This window comes from Emys orbicularis, chromosome 1 (assembly GCF_028017835.1).
Source record: "Emys orbicularis isolate rEmyOrb1 chromosome 1, rEmyOrb1.hap1, whole genome shotgun sequence".
Lineage (NCBI taxonomy): Eukaryota > Metazoa > Chordata > Testudines > Emydidae > Emys > Emys orbicularis.
The window spans coordinates 21,127,065-21,140,127 of NC_088683.1; the positions used below are offsets into that span (position 1 = coordinate 21,127,065).

A 13,063-nucleotide genomic window follows, 5' to 3' on the forward strand; every position below is an offset into this window, starting at 1 on the left:
ACTAATGGACCCAATCCTGCAACAACTTACTATCAGGTATTACTACTGGAACTTCAATAGGAATACTCATGTTAGTAAGCAAGCTACTCGTTCGTATTTTGAGAATCAGGCCCAAAGTCAGCAAAACTGGGAAAAATCACCTCTCTATTTTTATATATCTGTAATATAAGCTATTATAAAGCATACCGGGGGTGACTGTGCTTCCACTTAAATCAATGAAGGGTTTTGTCACTAACTTTGCAGGAAACAGCACTGGATCCATATGTGTAAAGGGCCAAATTCAGACATGTTGTAAGTGAGTGCAATGCCTCTAAACTCCATAGCTTCTTAGTCACTGGAGCATTTCATAATGTGGCATTTTTCTACAAGCAGCTGGTTAGTTAGTGTTTAGTTTACACCTTGCCAGTAAAGCACAAAACTAACTTTTTCCTTTCTCCACTGCCTGACACATTTTCCTTGAGAAACTGCTGATGTTTATGTAAAGGGATGGGATGTTGCTGGTATAATTAATATGCCTCTCCTAAGTGCCAAGTTACTGTCTCTGAAATATACAGGCCAATAAATATTTTAAAAAGTGATTTAAAGCTTGTGCATACAGTACCTGCTTTGTGGAAATCTTCATGGCAGAAATAACCGTGGGTTCCTAGAAAAAACATTAAAATGGGTTAAAATGTAAAATGTGCTTTTTATAAACATGAAATTAGTGCTAGAGGGTCATCTACCAGCTAAGAAACTCTTTGGATCCTTTGATGGCATTTCTTGCTGACTATTAAAATGAAATGTTTTTATTGTTATAGGTGAATTAGAATGCATATGCATTTGTGCCTGTGCAAGTCTAAATTCAACATCACAATTTATCAATCATTTCTCATACTTCATTATTCCAGAGTTATTGGTTTTGTTGTTTGTTTCACTTTTTGAAATTCATTTCTGCTCATACTGTTAAATTTAAATTTACAGGAATGTATCCATCTAGCATGCATAGAGAAAAGCTTAAGAATAAATATTAATATGATAAGGTGCAGGTGACGGAACCCAAATGATCACTTGATCATTACCTGTTAGATTCAGTCCCTCTGGGGCACCTGGCATTGGTCACTGTCGGAGACAGGATACTGTGCAGAATGGACCTTTGGTCTGACCCAGTATGGCCGTTCTTATGTTCTTATGTAAATAAACCAATCACTTTAATAATACCTAGATGAAGACCCCAGTCCTGCAAACACTTATTCATGTGACCAGCTCTCCTCACATGAGTAGTCCTATTGACTGTATTGGGATTGCTCATGCTTATGTTTATGGAATGCGGAGCTCATACTGGTAGTAAATTTTTATACGGTGAAGTATTTAATCAATATAATGGGCAAATCTTGCTCACCTTACTCAGGCACTGACTTCTATGGAACATTATGCCTGAGTAAAGTTAGCAGATTTTGGACCCATACATAGTTTCCAATATAAATTATTGTAGCTTTATAATCACGTTAATAAAATAATGGATTTAGTCTTGATCCTAAAGGGTTTTTTGTTTTATTTTACATTGATAGGGTAGTCCCAGTAACTTCAGTGGGATTAGTTATGTAAGTAAAAGCTACAGGACTGAGCCCTTAATGAGTAATTCTAACAAAGTTTAAGTTTCAGTGCAGTGTAAAACCTTATTACATGCAATGCAAAAGAGTACTACTAACTGACCCTATGCATCATGTTTTTAGCAAGGTATATTAATATAGTTCGCATTAAGCTTTCAACCTGCTGATCCTGGGAGAATTTGATATGGCTGAGTGGATGCTAAGCATGTGGACTCCTTTACAAATGGGTTAATAGACCTGGTATTAGAAAGCATCAATTACGTGTTACATTTGAATGAAAATTGAACTCATTTGCTTGTTTGCTCAGCTGTTCCGGGGAATATTTCACAATTCGGGTTAAAAAAGCATTTGTTATCAATGTAACAGATCTGGAAGGTTTTCAGTTTGGTGGATTTATAAATGAAAACCATTGTATTCATCATACTGCGGCTCAAACAGTGAAATACATTCTTCATGACACAGAGATAGCCTCTTCTGTAGCCAGTAAAAACTCAGATATCGTAGGTTCCATCTAAAATTTATTGCAAAATTTCTATTAAAAGATCTAATTCCTGTTTACTCCAAGGCCTCCTTACATATTAAACTAAGGAGGCCTTAATGTCAATGAGAATCAGGCCCAAACTATTTTTATATAATACAAAAGATGCACCAGTAAATTTAAACCCCAAATCCTAATTTGCCATTCAGTGTAGTGCTGCTGCAAATCCAGTGTGGAAAATAACGTTGATTCAGTTTTTCCTAATTTACTCTCCTATTTCTTTGATCTCTTGGCACTTCTGCTTTATTTAAGGAAGAAACTCCTATGCTATCAAAGTTGCCAGATTACCCTGCGGAGTACATAATAATCTTGCTACATGTTAAAGAGAGAAAAGCCAGAAGCCACAAATTACACTTCTCATTTTCCCTTCATAGCTTCTAATTTACATTTGTGTTAAAAAACCCCAAAACAACAAAAAACCCAAACCCACAAAAAATGAAACACAGCCTGACAGTGACCAATCTCTGGGCGGTGATTCTTGTGCAAACTTTGCCTGTGAAGCATAGAATGCTGAAAGTAAACATTTCTATAAGATCTGCCCAAATATGTTGTGTCTACTGTCAAACCAAAGATATAGTGATGGCAACATAGGATGAAGAGAGGAATAATTCAGGAAACTCAAATGTTTTATTGTAGCACAGAAAACATGGAACATCCCCGGGGATCTATCTGACATGATTCAGAAAAAAGTTTGATTTATTTGGGCTAAATTTTCAGAAGTGACTAGTGGATGCTTCACTTGGGGTAAGATGTGGGGCAGCTCGCAGTACTTTAAAGGGACTTGATTTTCATAAAATGCTGAGCTCCCATACTCTTAAAATCAGGCCTTTTTAAGCTATCTCAAGTCAGGCACCTAACAATGGAGACACCCAAAGTCCCTTCTGAAAATTTAGGCCCTCTGTTCCTTTTGGTTTTGAAGGCAACCGTAAATGGTACCAGACTTAAAAAAAAAAAAAAAAAAAACACCTCTGGAGGCCAACATTTTGCCTAAGAGAGGTAAAGTGTATATTTCATGTGTATTTGTTATGTTTTCACTGAGGTGTCATGGAAGCTCAAGGAATAAGACTGAAGAATCTCCTCCTACCCTGATAATCTGAATTGTTTCTAATAGCCACATATGTAGTTATTATTTTGTATAACCTTCTGGGAGAGGATGGGTGGGGAGATTCCAGAAAATACACATTGTTTAACTGTAACTGACAATCACTCAAAGATTTAGTGATTCTAATTTACCATTGAAACAGCACAACAAGAATCAGGAATGTTATTTCTTTTATCATTAACCTCCAACTAGCATTGGAAGCTTCAAGGTTTATTTTGACTAGTGTCTGGGTGTGTAATGGACAAGCTAATTAGAAGAGTATGCCAGGCTACTCCTTGGCTATCCTGCAACAAGTTCAGCTTGCAGCTGTCCACAGAAAAAATCTACAACCTGACACTTGAAATTCAGCAGCACTTACCCGAAAGATTGCCATTTCTTCCAGCAAGACTTCTTCTAAATCATGCCAAGTCTCCTTAGGAATTGAAACCACTTTAAGAACCGTCCCAATATCTTTAAAAGAAAAAAAAATGTTTTCAGGTGCTTAATAAGTAGACTCCAATTTAAGGGCAACCAGAATTTCTTGATCTTTTGCAATATGCAATTATTTCCATACAAGGGTCCTGACACTACATATTGCTGAGAACTGACTCCACACAATACCCACTGACATTTGAAATGAACTAGCAGGGTTTTGAATTTCAATAAAGCATTGTTCTGAAATTTCTTAATTGTGGAAGTTCAACAGAAAAATGATTCATTACTCTGCTTCAGCTGTTAAAGAATGAGCAGGACAGCACAATATTATTAGATTGGTGTCATGAAATGTCAGCTGCCTCAGAGGTATTATTATAGATGGGAATGTGCTAAATTTACTCAGCCACATTTTATTAGCCATTCTGAAGTAGGAAGTTTTTCATACTTGTTTTAAAATACAAGTGCAGATGTTATTAGAAGGCTCATTGTGGACACAAGGACAGCTGGAAGAATGTTGTCAAACTGATGAAGTTGTCAGTTCTTTTAAGTACATGCTGTCCTGGTGTCAAGCAAAAGTATCTAAGACTTATATGTCCCTAAAGATATTTGTATTTCTATTATGTGATGAATGGCATTAGCCTTGTTTCAGGATAAAACAACAACAGCCCTGTACAACTTGTATCTTTTAATTAGAGATAGGTTTGCACCAAGGGCTCGATTCTACACTCATTTAGGTTTTGAGAGTTTTTCCACTGACGTCAATGTGAGCAGGTCCAGGTCTCAAAACCCCAGCGCTAAACACCCCCTCAAAGATGTACGGAAGTCTGGATTTGGAACTGAACTTTCTAACTTATGACCATCTCTCTATTTAACCTTTGAAGCATATATCTGTGCTTCATTTTGCATAAACCAACTTTTTGGAATCAGATGCAATTTTGCCAGCTTAAACCAAAACCTAGCATTTCTGGTTTGTCAAAGATTACCAAAGCCTTTTAGCAGTAACAAGAAATGTGTGTTATAATTCAATGTTTAAGGTCTGCTAAGCATGATGCAATACAATCACATTGTAGAAAGCTAAAAGTATTCACCCTCTGAAAATCAAGCCCCTTTAGGGTGTCTCAAGATCAGCACCTACAATCACTAGTCACTTTGGAAAATTTAGGTTATTTTTAAAGCCATGCGGTAAAGGCATTAAGCATAATAAAAATAGAGAGAGTCAACATTCTTCCTAATACAAGGATTTCCCAAGAATAACTATTAGATATGGTCAAAAATGCTCTGTTGGAAAATTCTCCATTTTTCCATCAGAAAATGCCGATTCAACTACATCAAAATGTTTAGCGGGCAAGTATCTATTTTGACCAAAAATTAATACTTATTGAAATAGTTTGTTTTGATAAAGTTGGAATGTTTCATTTCTACTTTATCATTTTGACATTATCATTCTGAATGTTATATTACATTTTACTTTACAATATCATATAAAAGTGGAAACAATAAAAGTCAAAATGAAACATTTGGACCCTACTGAAATAAAATATTTTGATCTTTATAGAAATGAAATGTTTTGATAAAGTAAAAACAATTTTATTCCATTATTTCATTCTGTGAAAAAAATTATAGTTATCAAGTTTGTATCTTGAATTGGGACAAAAGAAAATTTCAAAATCTCATAAATTCCCATGAGACAGAAATGCTGTTTCTTGACCAACTCTAATGAACAAGTTGAAATCTAAATATCTATGCCGAGGAGGGTTTTTTTTTTTTTTTAAACAGTACATCTTTGTTTAACTTTTCCACAAAATGTCAATTGCAATCTAATCTCTTTCATGAACTCCAAATTTGCAGATGCAATTTTTAAAGGAAAATGAAAATAAAATAAATCTCTTAAAAGGAAGTTTTGCCTTTTATTTAAAATACTGCATGTATGATTTTCTCTCATGAAAAGCACTAGATGGACAGTTATGAAATCTTTGGTTATTCACTATTATTATTACTAATTATTTTTAAATATTTACTTTGAGCAATATACTTAAAAGTCGCTTTACAGAACATCATAGAACAAGCAGAACATAAACTTAAAACAAAAACTCCTGAACTTTCCACAACTATCCAGAAAAACTAATAATTAATTATTAAGGTTATTAGCAATATGAGAATTGGAAACTGCCCTAATTACCCTGGCTCCAATTTGGTAATTGGGGTTTGGAGAAAAACCTGCAAACATCAGAGAGAGGACTTCAAGCTAATGAACATAACAGGGTGTCACGCTTTGTAGGGCTTTACACGGTATTAGTACAGGACTGTCATCAGTACAACATTTATAGTCTATTGAATGCTACATTTTGGGACAGCATAAATGGAGTTTTGATAAAGAGAAGCAAGTGGAGTTGTGGAATCTGAGCAGGGCAGATAGACACTGTAGCTCTAAGCATCACATTTTTTAAATAAATGCTTTTCTTTTAAGAAGATCCTGCAATGATTATGGTAGCTTGGTGCTGCAGAAAGCCCTTGAGGTCAAAGGTACAATATGTTAAGCACTATGGCGACTCTGATCAGGCCTCAGGTACCAAAGTGGTGTTTTATCTGAGTTCTAGATCAAGTTTTACAGAGTAGTATTTCAAACAATTTCACACAAATTGAATTGGGCTTCTCTTTTAGGATCAATGGGCTCTGGTGAGTAACTCAGTTTAGAAGATAAGATTACTGTTATTAATTCACTTTACTGACAGATGTACCTAGACTGTGCCAAATAATCCCCCACATCAGATATTCAGGATACGCTTTAAATGGATACATTGGAACCTGTTTTTTTCACAGACATATTTTCGGGCATTCCAATATAATTTTGTTTCCACTGTGGAGTAGCTAGGGGATAGTCCTTGTTACAGTGACAATGAGAAAGAAACTGCTTGGATGAAGATTTCACCCACAGGAAAGGAAAATATGACCATGCTGGATGGCCTGCTAATTATCCTGGGGTTAACTAGCACCAGTTATGTCAATACCAAAAAACGTTCCCATTTTACTGAAGTTCTGCAGTCTGATTCCTACAATGCTAATGGCTATATATAATCTGATGGCACAGAACTGCAGAGAAATCCAGTCACACCATACAGTGCTAAATCATGGCTTTGTCACAAGTCCTGCTCAACAAGCCATAAATTAGATTGTAATGTGAGTCCACAATCTGATTCCTGGTTCCTTCTTTGCTCTGGGGACGGAGGCAGAGGTGTCATGCCCGGTACCAGTCCCATCCATGGTGCTGATTCTTAACCCCAGTATGCTGGCTCAGCTGTGCTCGCTGGCATGCTGAGGGAGAGCCTTGGTTTCCCATCTATTCCCTATCTGCATGGAAGTGAGAGTAGTAGCTCCACAGAAGGTTTTCTTTCCCCATATTACTAACCACATTCTAGCGACTGCAGATGAGCAAGTGGGCACCTTATATCCCCTTACTCCCCTGTATGTCCCTCATTTACTGTCCCTGTTGAGCAGCAGTTATCTTAGTCTAACAAACATAATATTGCAGAAAATAATAGCAATTCTTTACATTAGCAATACTTTACATTTACAGGGCTGCATTTTCAGTTCTGTTTTGGCAGGTGCATATTTTTGCTCACAATTTGTGGACACAAATATCTACATTACCTGTCTAACCACTGCACCTGTTTTCACCTAGAAATCTGAAATTTGCATCTGTAGTGAACAGTAGGGAGGAAATTGCTCCCCCCAAAATGGAAGTCAAGTTGAGGTCAGTTTTAAAACCAGACCCTCAGTATACAAGACCTCTCCTGAGGATCTCAAAGGGTTTTTCAAAAGTTAATTCAGCAAGTCTCACAATATCCCTCTCTGATTGGCAGTTGTATATCCACTTCACAAAGAGGTAAACTGAAACATTGAGAGATTAAAGGCTTGCTCATGTACCACCAAATTCAATGAGTTTTACATTCACGTCAGCGAGATCAGGATCAAGTCATAAATGACTTGCTGAAAGTCATATAATAGTGTGGCCTAATAGGCAGAGCAGTGATTGGGAACTCAGAAGATTTGGGTTCTATTCCTGATTTAGTCTCTAAACTGCTGAGTGACTGTAGGCAAATTATTTCATTTCTCTGTGCCTCAGTTTTCCCATCAGTAAAATTGGGATAATGATGTTTCCTGCCTCTGTAAAGCCATTTGAGGCCTACAGATGAAAAGTGCTATATAAGAGCCATCTTATTATTGCATCTGTCATTGCAAGATGGGCATACATTATCCAATTTTCCTTATGTGATGGAAATATTTGTGGCACATAAAAGCAGATTTAAATATTATTCAGAGTTTTAAACAATAACCCGCCGCACAAGCATGTCATAATTCTGTTCACAATTTCAAAGAGCTGGAGCACTTTCTTTATGGCTGCATTTTCTGCAGTAAATGTTTGGTACACATGCAATATGTTTAGTATACAAAGCTTCAGCACAGGTCTCAGTTTACTCATGATTTATGTTAGGCATCAACATGAAGAGAGCCTTGAGATTTATTGCTTTGGAATCTGACCCCCAGCTATGGAGCTGTAGATTTGTAACTGGTGCCATTCAGAAACAGTATTCTTATGAGAAAGAAAGAGAAACAGACAGACAGAGAACCTGTTCATTTTTTAGAGCACTGCAGTGGGAAAGTTCTTTGGGTTCTTTGATTTAACTTCTTGAGGCTAGTAATAAAGTCACTATATTCAATACAAGTTTGAAACACTAGTCAATCTGGTGGAAAATCATCAAAGATGAAAGGCCAGCTCTTCAGATGGTGCTAATCAATGTAGTTCCATGATGTCAATGGAGAAACAGGGCTGAGTGGCTGGCCCCTGGTGCTTTCATGTAGAACTTTTAGCAGTAGTAAAAATTGCTTTATTTACAAGAAAATCCCCCCTTTTGCATGCTGGAAGAAAGATATAAAGCCCAAGCCATAAGATAGTATAAACACTTTACCAGCGGCATTGTGCTTTAGCATAACTTTTTGTCCTTCCTAGGACCTCTTATAGATATCAGAAAACCTGGTGTGTTGAGGGTAATGAAGCATTCTTCTGGCTGGTGGCCAGTTTAGATTAGCACAGTGCAAAATATGTTGAAAGAGGACACAAGAAATATCCCACAACTCAGATAAATACTGCTCGCTTTACTCATGTGACTAGTTCCTATGAAGTGAACTAAAAACAAAATTATAATTACCAGTGGGAAGATGCCTCTAATTAAAAAAAAAACAAAAAACCCTCAATAACCAGGGTCTGTTCCTACTCCAACTGAAGTCAAAGGCAAAACATCCACGGATGTCAAGTCCTACTCAAACAACATGTAACCCTTAAGTAACAAAAAAGAAAAGAAAAAATGTGTTGAGCCTTGCCCTAAAGAATTCCACAGATGTACTCTATAGTACACAAAAATAAGCTTGCTTGCTACCAATAATGAAAACCACTAATCTACTTCTCCATACTCCATGTGAGAACTTCAGATGTAGCATAAAAGATTCTTACCTGTTCCAATGAACATGACATCATACTGGCCATCTTCTGCATCGACCCGGTCTACTACTATCTGTGTGAACTGGTAATCCACATCTGTTTTGATCATGATTGGACGATTATTGATAGGGAATACAGGGTTGTACATTGCTGGATGACTTCTTGCAAATGTGATGACTTCATCAGGAAGGTCCTTGGTAGAGTCAAAGCCTCCAAATGTTTTACTGGGACACTGAGAACAAGAAAGAGAATATTTTGCACCTTATAACTGAGCAATTAGATATATTAGTTTATTTGAGCTCCATGTGAGTCTTCAGTCTATAATAAAGCACAACCCAGGATATAATTGTTCCATGATGGACAATAACTGTACAGAGAGTTAATACTGGCACCAAAAGTCTTTGGAGAAATATTTTTCTTCATTGAAATCAATATAGCTCATACTATAGAATATTATGGTTTGTATACATTATCTTTCTTATCACTGTGCTGTGCGAATAATTGATTGTCAGTAATTTACTGACTACTATTATCTTTTTAATTGGCTGTACAAGACCATAGAGATGCTGAATATGCTAAAAATTACCGTACAAAAGACACAGATTAAAGCATCCAGTTATCTATACAGTAGAAAACTAATTATCCGTAACAATCACCCCACTATCTAAGCATCTTCTTCTGGGACTCAAGTCAAAACTCATTCACTTCAAAGGACCTTGGATTAGGCTCCTAATGAGCTGCCAGTGTGACTCCCTGTTCTGTTTACCCCTGATTATCTAAACTGCTGATTATCTGGACATATCTGGCGTCATCCAAATGGTTCTGATGATGAGGCTCCTGTTGTGTTGAATTATTCGTATAAATTTTCTAGCGTGGGTGGTGAATAAAGTGCTTGTAGTGAGTTCAGGTTAGTTGCCTCGATGTCCACTTGTAGTGAGCAGTACAATGACAGAGGGGAGCAATACTTTCCATATAGGACTAGGCTGTCGCTAGGCCTCACACAGCAGCACAGGGGAGTAAAGATTTCATGTTCCACCTCATGTGGTCATGTTAGGACTAACCAGTCTTGGCTCTGGGTCCTATGCAATGCACAGGGGCTACACAGACACTGCTCCCTCCACCCATGAGTAAGTGGGTGAAGATGAGGGAAAGAGTGGGGAGGACAGCAGGCAAATTCCCCCCACAAGCATTCCCTTCTGCTTTCCCCACCCACAATTCCTCCTGAAGGAAGTGCACTTATGCATCAGGTCTGTGGCTAAACGCTAAAGACTAGCCCTTATCTAATGAATTCTCTCTCAAAAACTCAAAATACTTTATGACCATCAGAGATTTTGACCTAACAACATCTCTCTGTAAAGTGGGGAATTATTATTAGCCCCATTTTACAGATGAGGAGACTGAGGCACAAGGAACTTAAATGACTTGTCCTAGGTCTCACAGGAATTTTGAGAAGCCAACTTCAGGTGCCTGACCCTAACCTCTTAAACACAAGACATCCATCTCAGACATTCAAAGCTATGAGGCAAATTTCACTATGCTTATGATTATGTTCACCGCATTTGATCTTGAAATATAAACACCCCAGTGATATAAAGCCTGGGGTAATGCATCTTTTATTCACATTGATAGACTATCCACCACTTAGAGCAAAAACTTTGAAACCAAAAAGTAATTAAACAGAAATCCGGATCTTGCTGGATTCTCAGTAGAAGAAATCAATTGTCTTTGCCATCACCTTGATCCAGATTATTAATAATTCATCAGAAATGACATAAAGAAATCAATCTGGCCAAAAAGAGCAGTTGTTATTTGCAGCGAGGGACACTTCAATGCAGTGGGAAGCATGGGGGGTGTGAGAGATAGGTTTTCACTTTTTGCATGTTTTCAAGGAAGCAAATTCCAACATTCTCTTTCATTATATATTAGAGAAAGAAAGAATTACTGATTAAACCCCAATTAGCCAAATAAACAATAATCATAAATATAGCAAGACAGTCACCTATTCTTATTATCTCTACATTCTAGCCTTAATTATTATTATTTCATATCCATATGTTCTTTTACTTCCAATTAGAAAAATACAATATACTACTAATACTAAACCTTTTATGATCTTTAGCATTGCTGGAGTCAATCTGAAATTTTGTGTTTCTACGGTGCAGTTCCAAAGTTTTCTTTATGCTTGGATTAATATTCCAACTAGAGTGTGATACTGATTACTTACATTAAACTACACTTAATTAGATAATGTATGTAAAGTGCTTTGAATAGGAAAATCACTATACAAGTACTAAGTATTGTTAATTGCAGCTGGGCAAATACTGCAAAAATAAAATAAGATCCATGTATATTCATTTCAATTTTTATATTTCAGCTGTACTTCAATCCTGTTTGTATTTATTTTCTGCCAATATTTTAGCAAGGGAGCTTACTGGTAGCAATATTCATCAAGACAACACATGTTAAGCATAATATTTACAGAAAGCCAATTTTAGATTTGTAATCATGAGCATTTGTTAGAGAAACCTAATTCCAAGGGCTAGGTTATGACTTGGACTCCATACTTGCACCGAGCAGTAAAAGGAAGTAAGAATCTCCCCTTTATACCTCTATGTCGGTTACCTGGACCTAGTGCTTGGGCACGCAAGAATAAATGGGGATACATTCCTTCTCCTTCCTTCCCCAGTGTAAGTGGGTAGGAAATGGATGGAGCCATGAATCCATATTCCCTGCTCACTGGCCAGTGCAGCTGAGCCAGCACAGCAGGAAAGTATACCAATTTGTTGCTGCTCTATACCCACAGTAAATCTCTAACCCTCATGAGCAAGGGGGAAGAGATGGTGGAATTATGCTTTCCAGAGATATGTCTGCTTTACCCTGCATCCCCAAGCTACTCCTGACGTGGTGCTGCTTCTGCCCCACCTCATGTTCAGAGCTCTGTCTAAAATCAAAACCTAGCCCTAAGAGTTACAATACGGGATACAGAACACTGGATATCATGCAACCTCTGTGTACAATCAATGCAGCCTGAATTTCAAATACTGAATTCTTACGATGAAGTCTCCCCTGATAGGTTACAGACCAGCAATTATTTACAGAAATTACTGAGTGAATAAATCTGAGTCACAAAAAATTCAAATAATTCACATTCAGAAAAGGAAGTGAAACTTGTTTAATTAATTATTGGCCCAAGCCTACTGATATTTTTTTAAATAGTTTTTTTAAGGGTATGGATTTAGAGAAATACATTCTGATTTGAAATTACTCAAAAATATTGTAGCCAGTGGCAGGGTTGCCAAGCGGCTGGGGGAAAAAAAAAAAAGGCAATTGGCGGCGATTCGGTGGCAGCTCAATCAATAGCGGACGGAGTGCCGCCCCTTTGTATTGGTTGCCCCAAGCACCTGCTTCCTTAGCTGGTGCCTGGAGCCGGCCCTGACCAGTGGAAAAGTCTTGTCACTTTTACATGTATATTTATGTTGGATTTTTTTGCAGAGACTTCCAGCTTCATAATGGCAGTACACGTAACAAAGCCAGGGCCTGATACTCCTTAGAGATTAATGGCAAGACTCCTTCTGACTTGTGAGGTCCTGATCCAACAATCCAGTCCAACAAAACATTTAAGCAAGCATCTGAGTAGTCCACAATTTTTATAGGGACAGTCCAGATATTCAGGGCTTTGTCTTATATAGGCATATATTACACCCCACCTCCTGTCCCAATTTATCACCTTTGCTGTCTGGTCACCCTACTGCATGTATTTGTGATTTGCCGGTTGGGGGGCCATACTTCACTACACCTAGTCAGAGTTTCTTCATCAGTGAAGAAAATATGCTAGGTCTCATCCTGGAGCTACCTATCTAGAGAGCCCAATCTAGCAATGTACTGAACATCTCAATTCCCTTTGACCTCACTGGGAGTTGAAA

At 37.4% G+C, this 13,063-nt stretch overlaps 1 protein-coding gene across 1 annotated transcript in view; it reads right to left on the reverse strand.

Annotated features, from left to right (window-relative positions):
* SEMA3A (semaphorin 3A) overlaps positions 1 to 13,063 on the reverse strand; it is a 423,962-nt gene that overhangs the window by 21,851 nt on the left and 389,048 nt on the right. The window contains exons 12-14 of the mRNA XM_065423447.1: positions 9,153 to 9,372; positions 3,588 to 3,679; positions 602 to 643 (exon numbers count right to left, since the gene is read on the reverse strand). Coding sequence (XP_065279519.1) covers positions 602 to 643; positions 3,588 to 3,679; positions 9,153 to 9,372 — 354 coding nt within the window. The remainder of the gene's footprint in view (positions 1 to 601; positions 644 to 3,587; positions 3,680 to 9,152; positions 9,373 to 13,063) is intronic.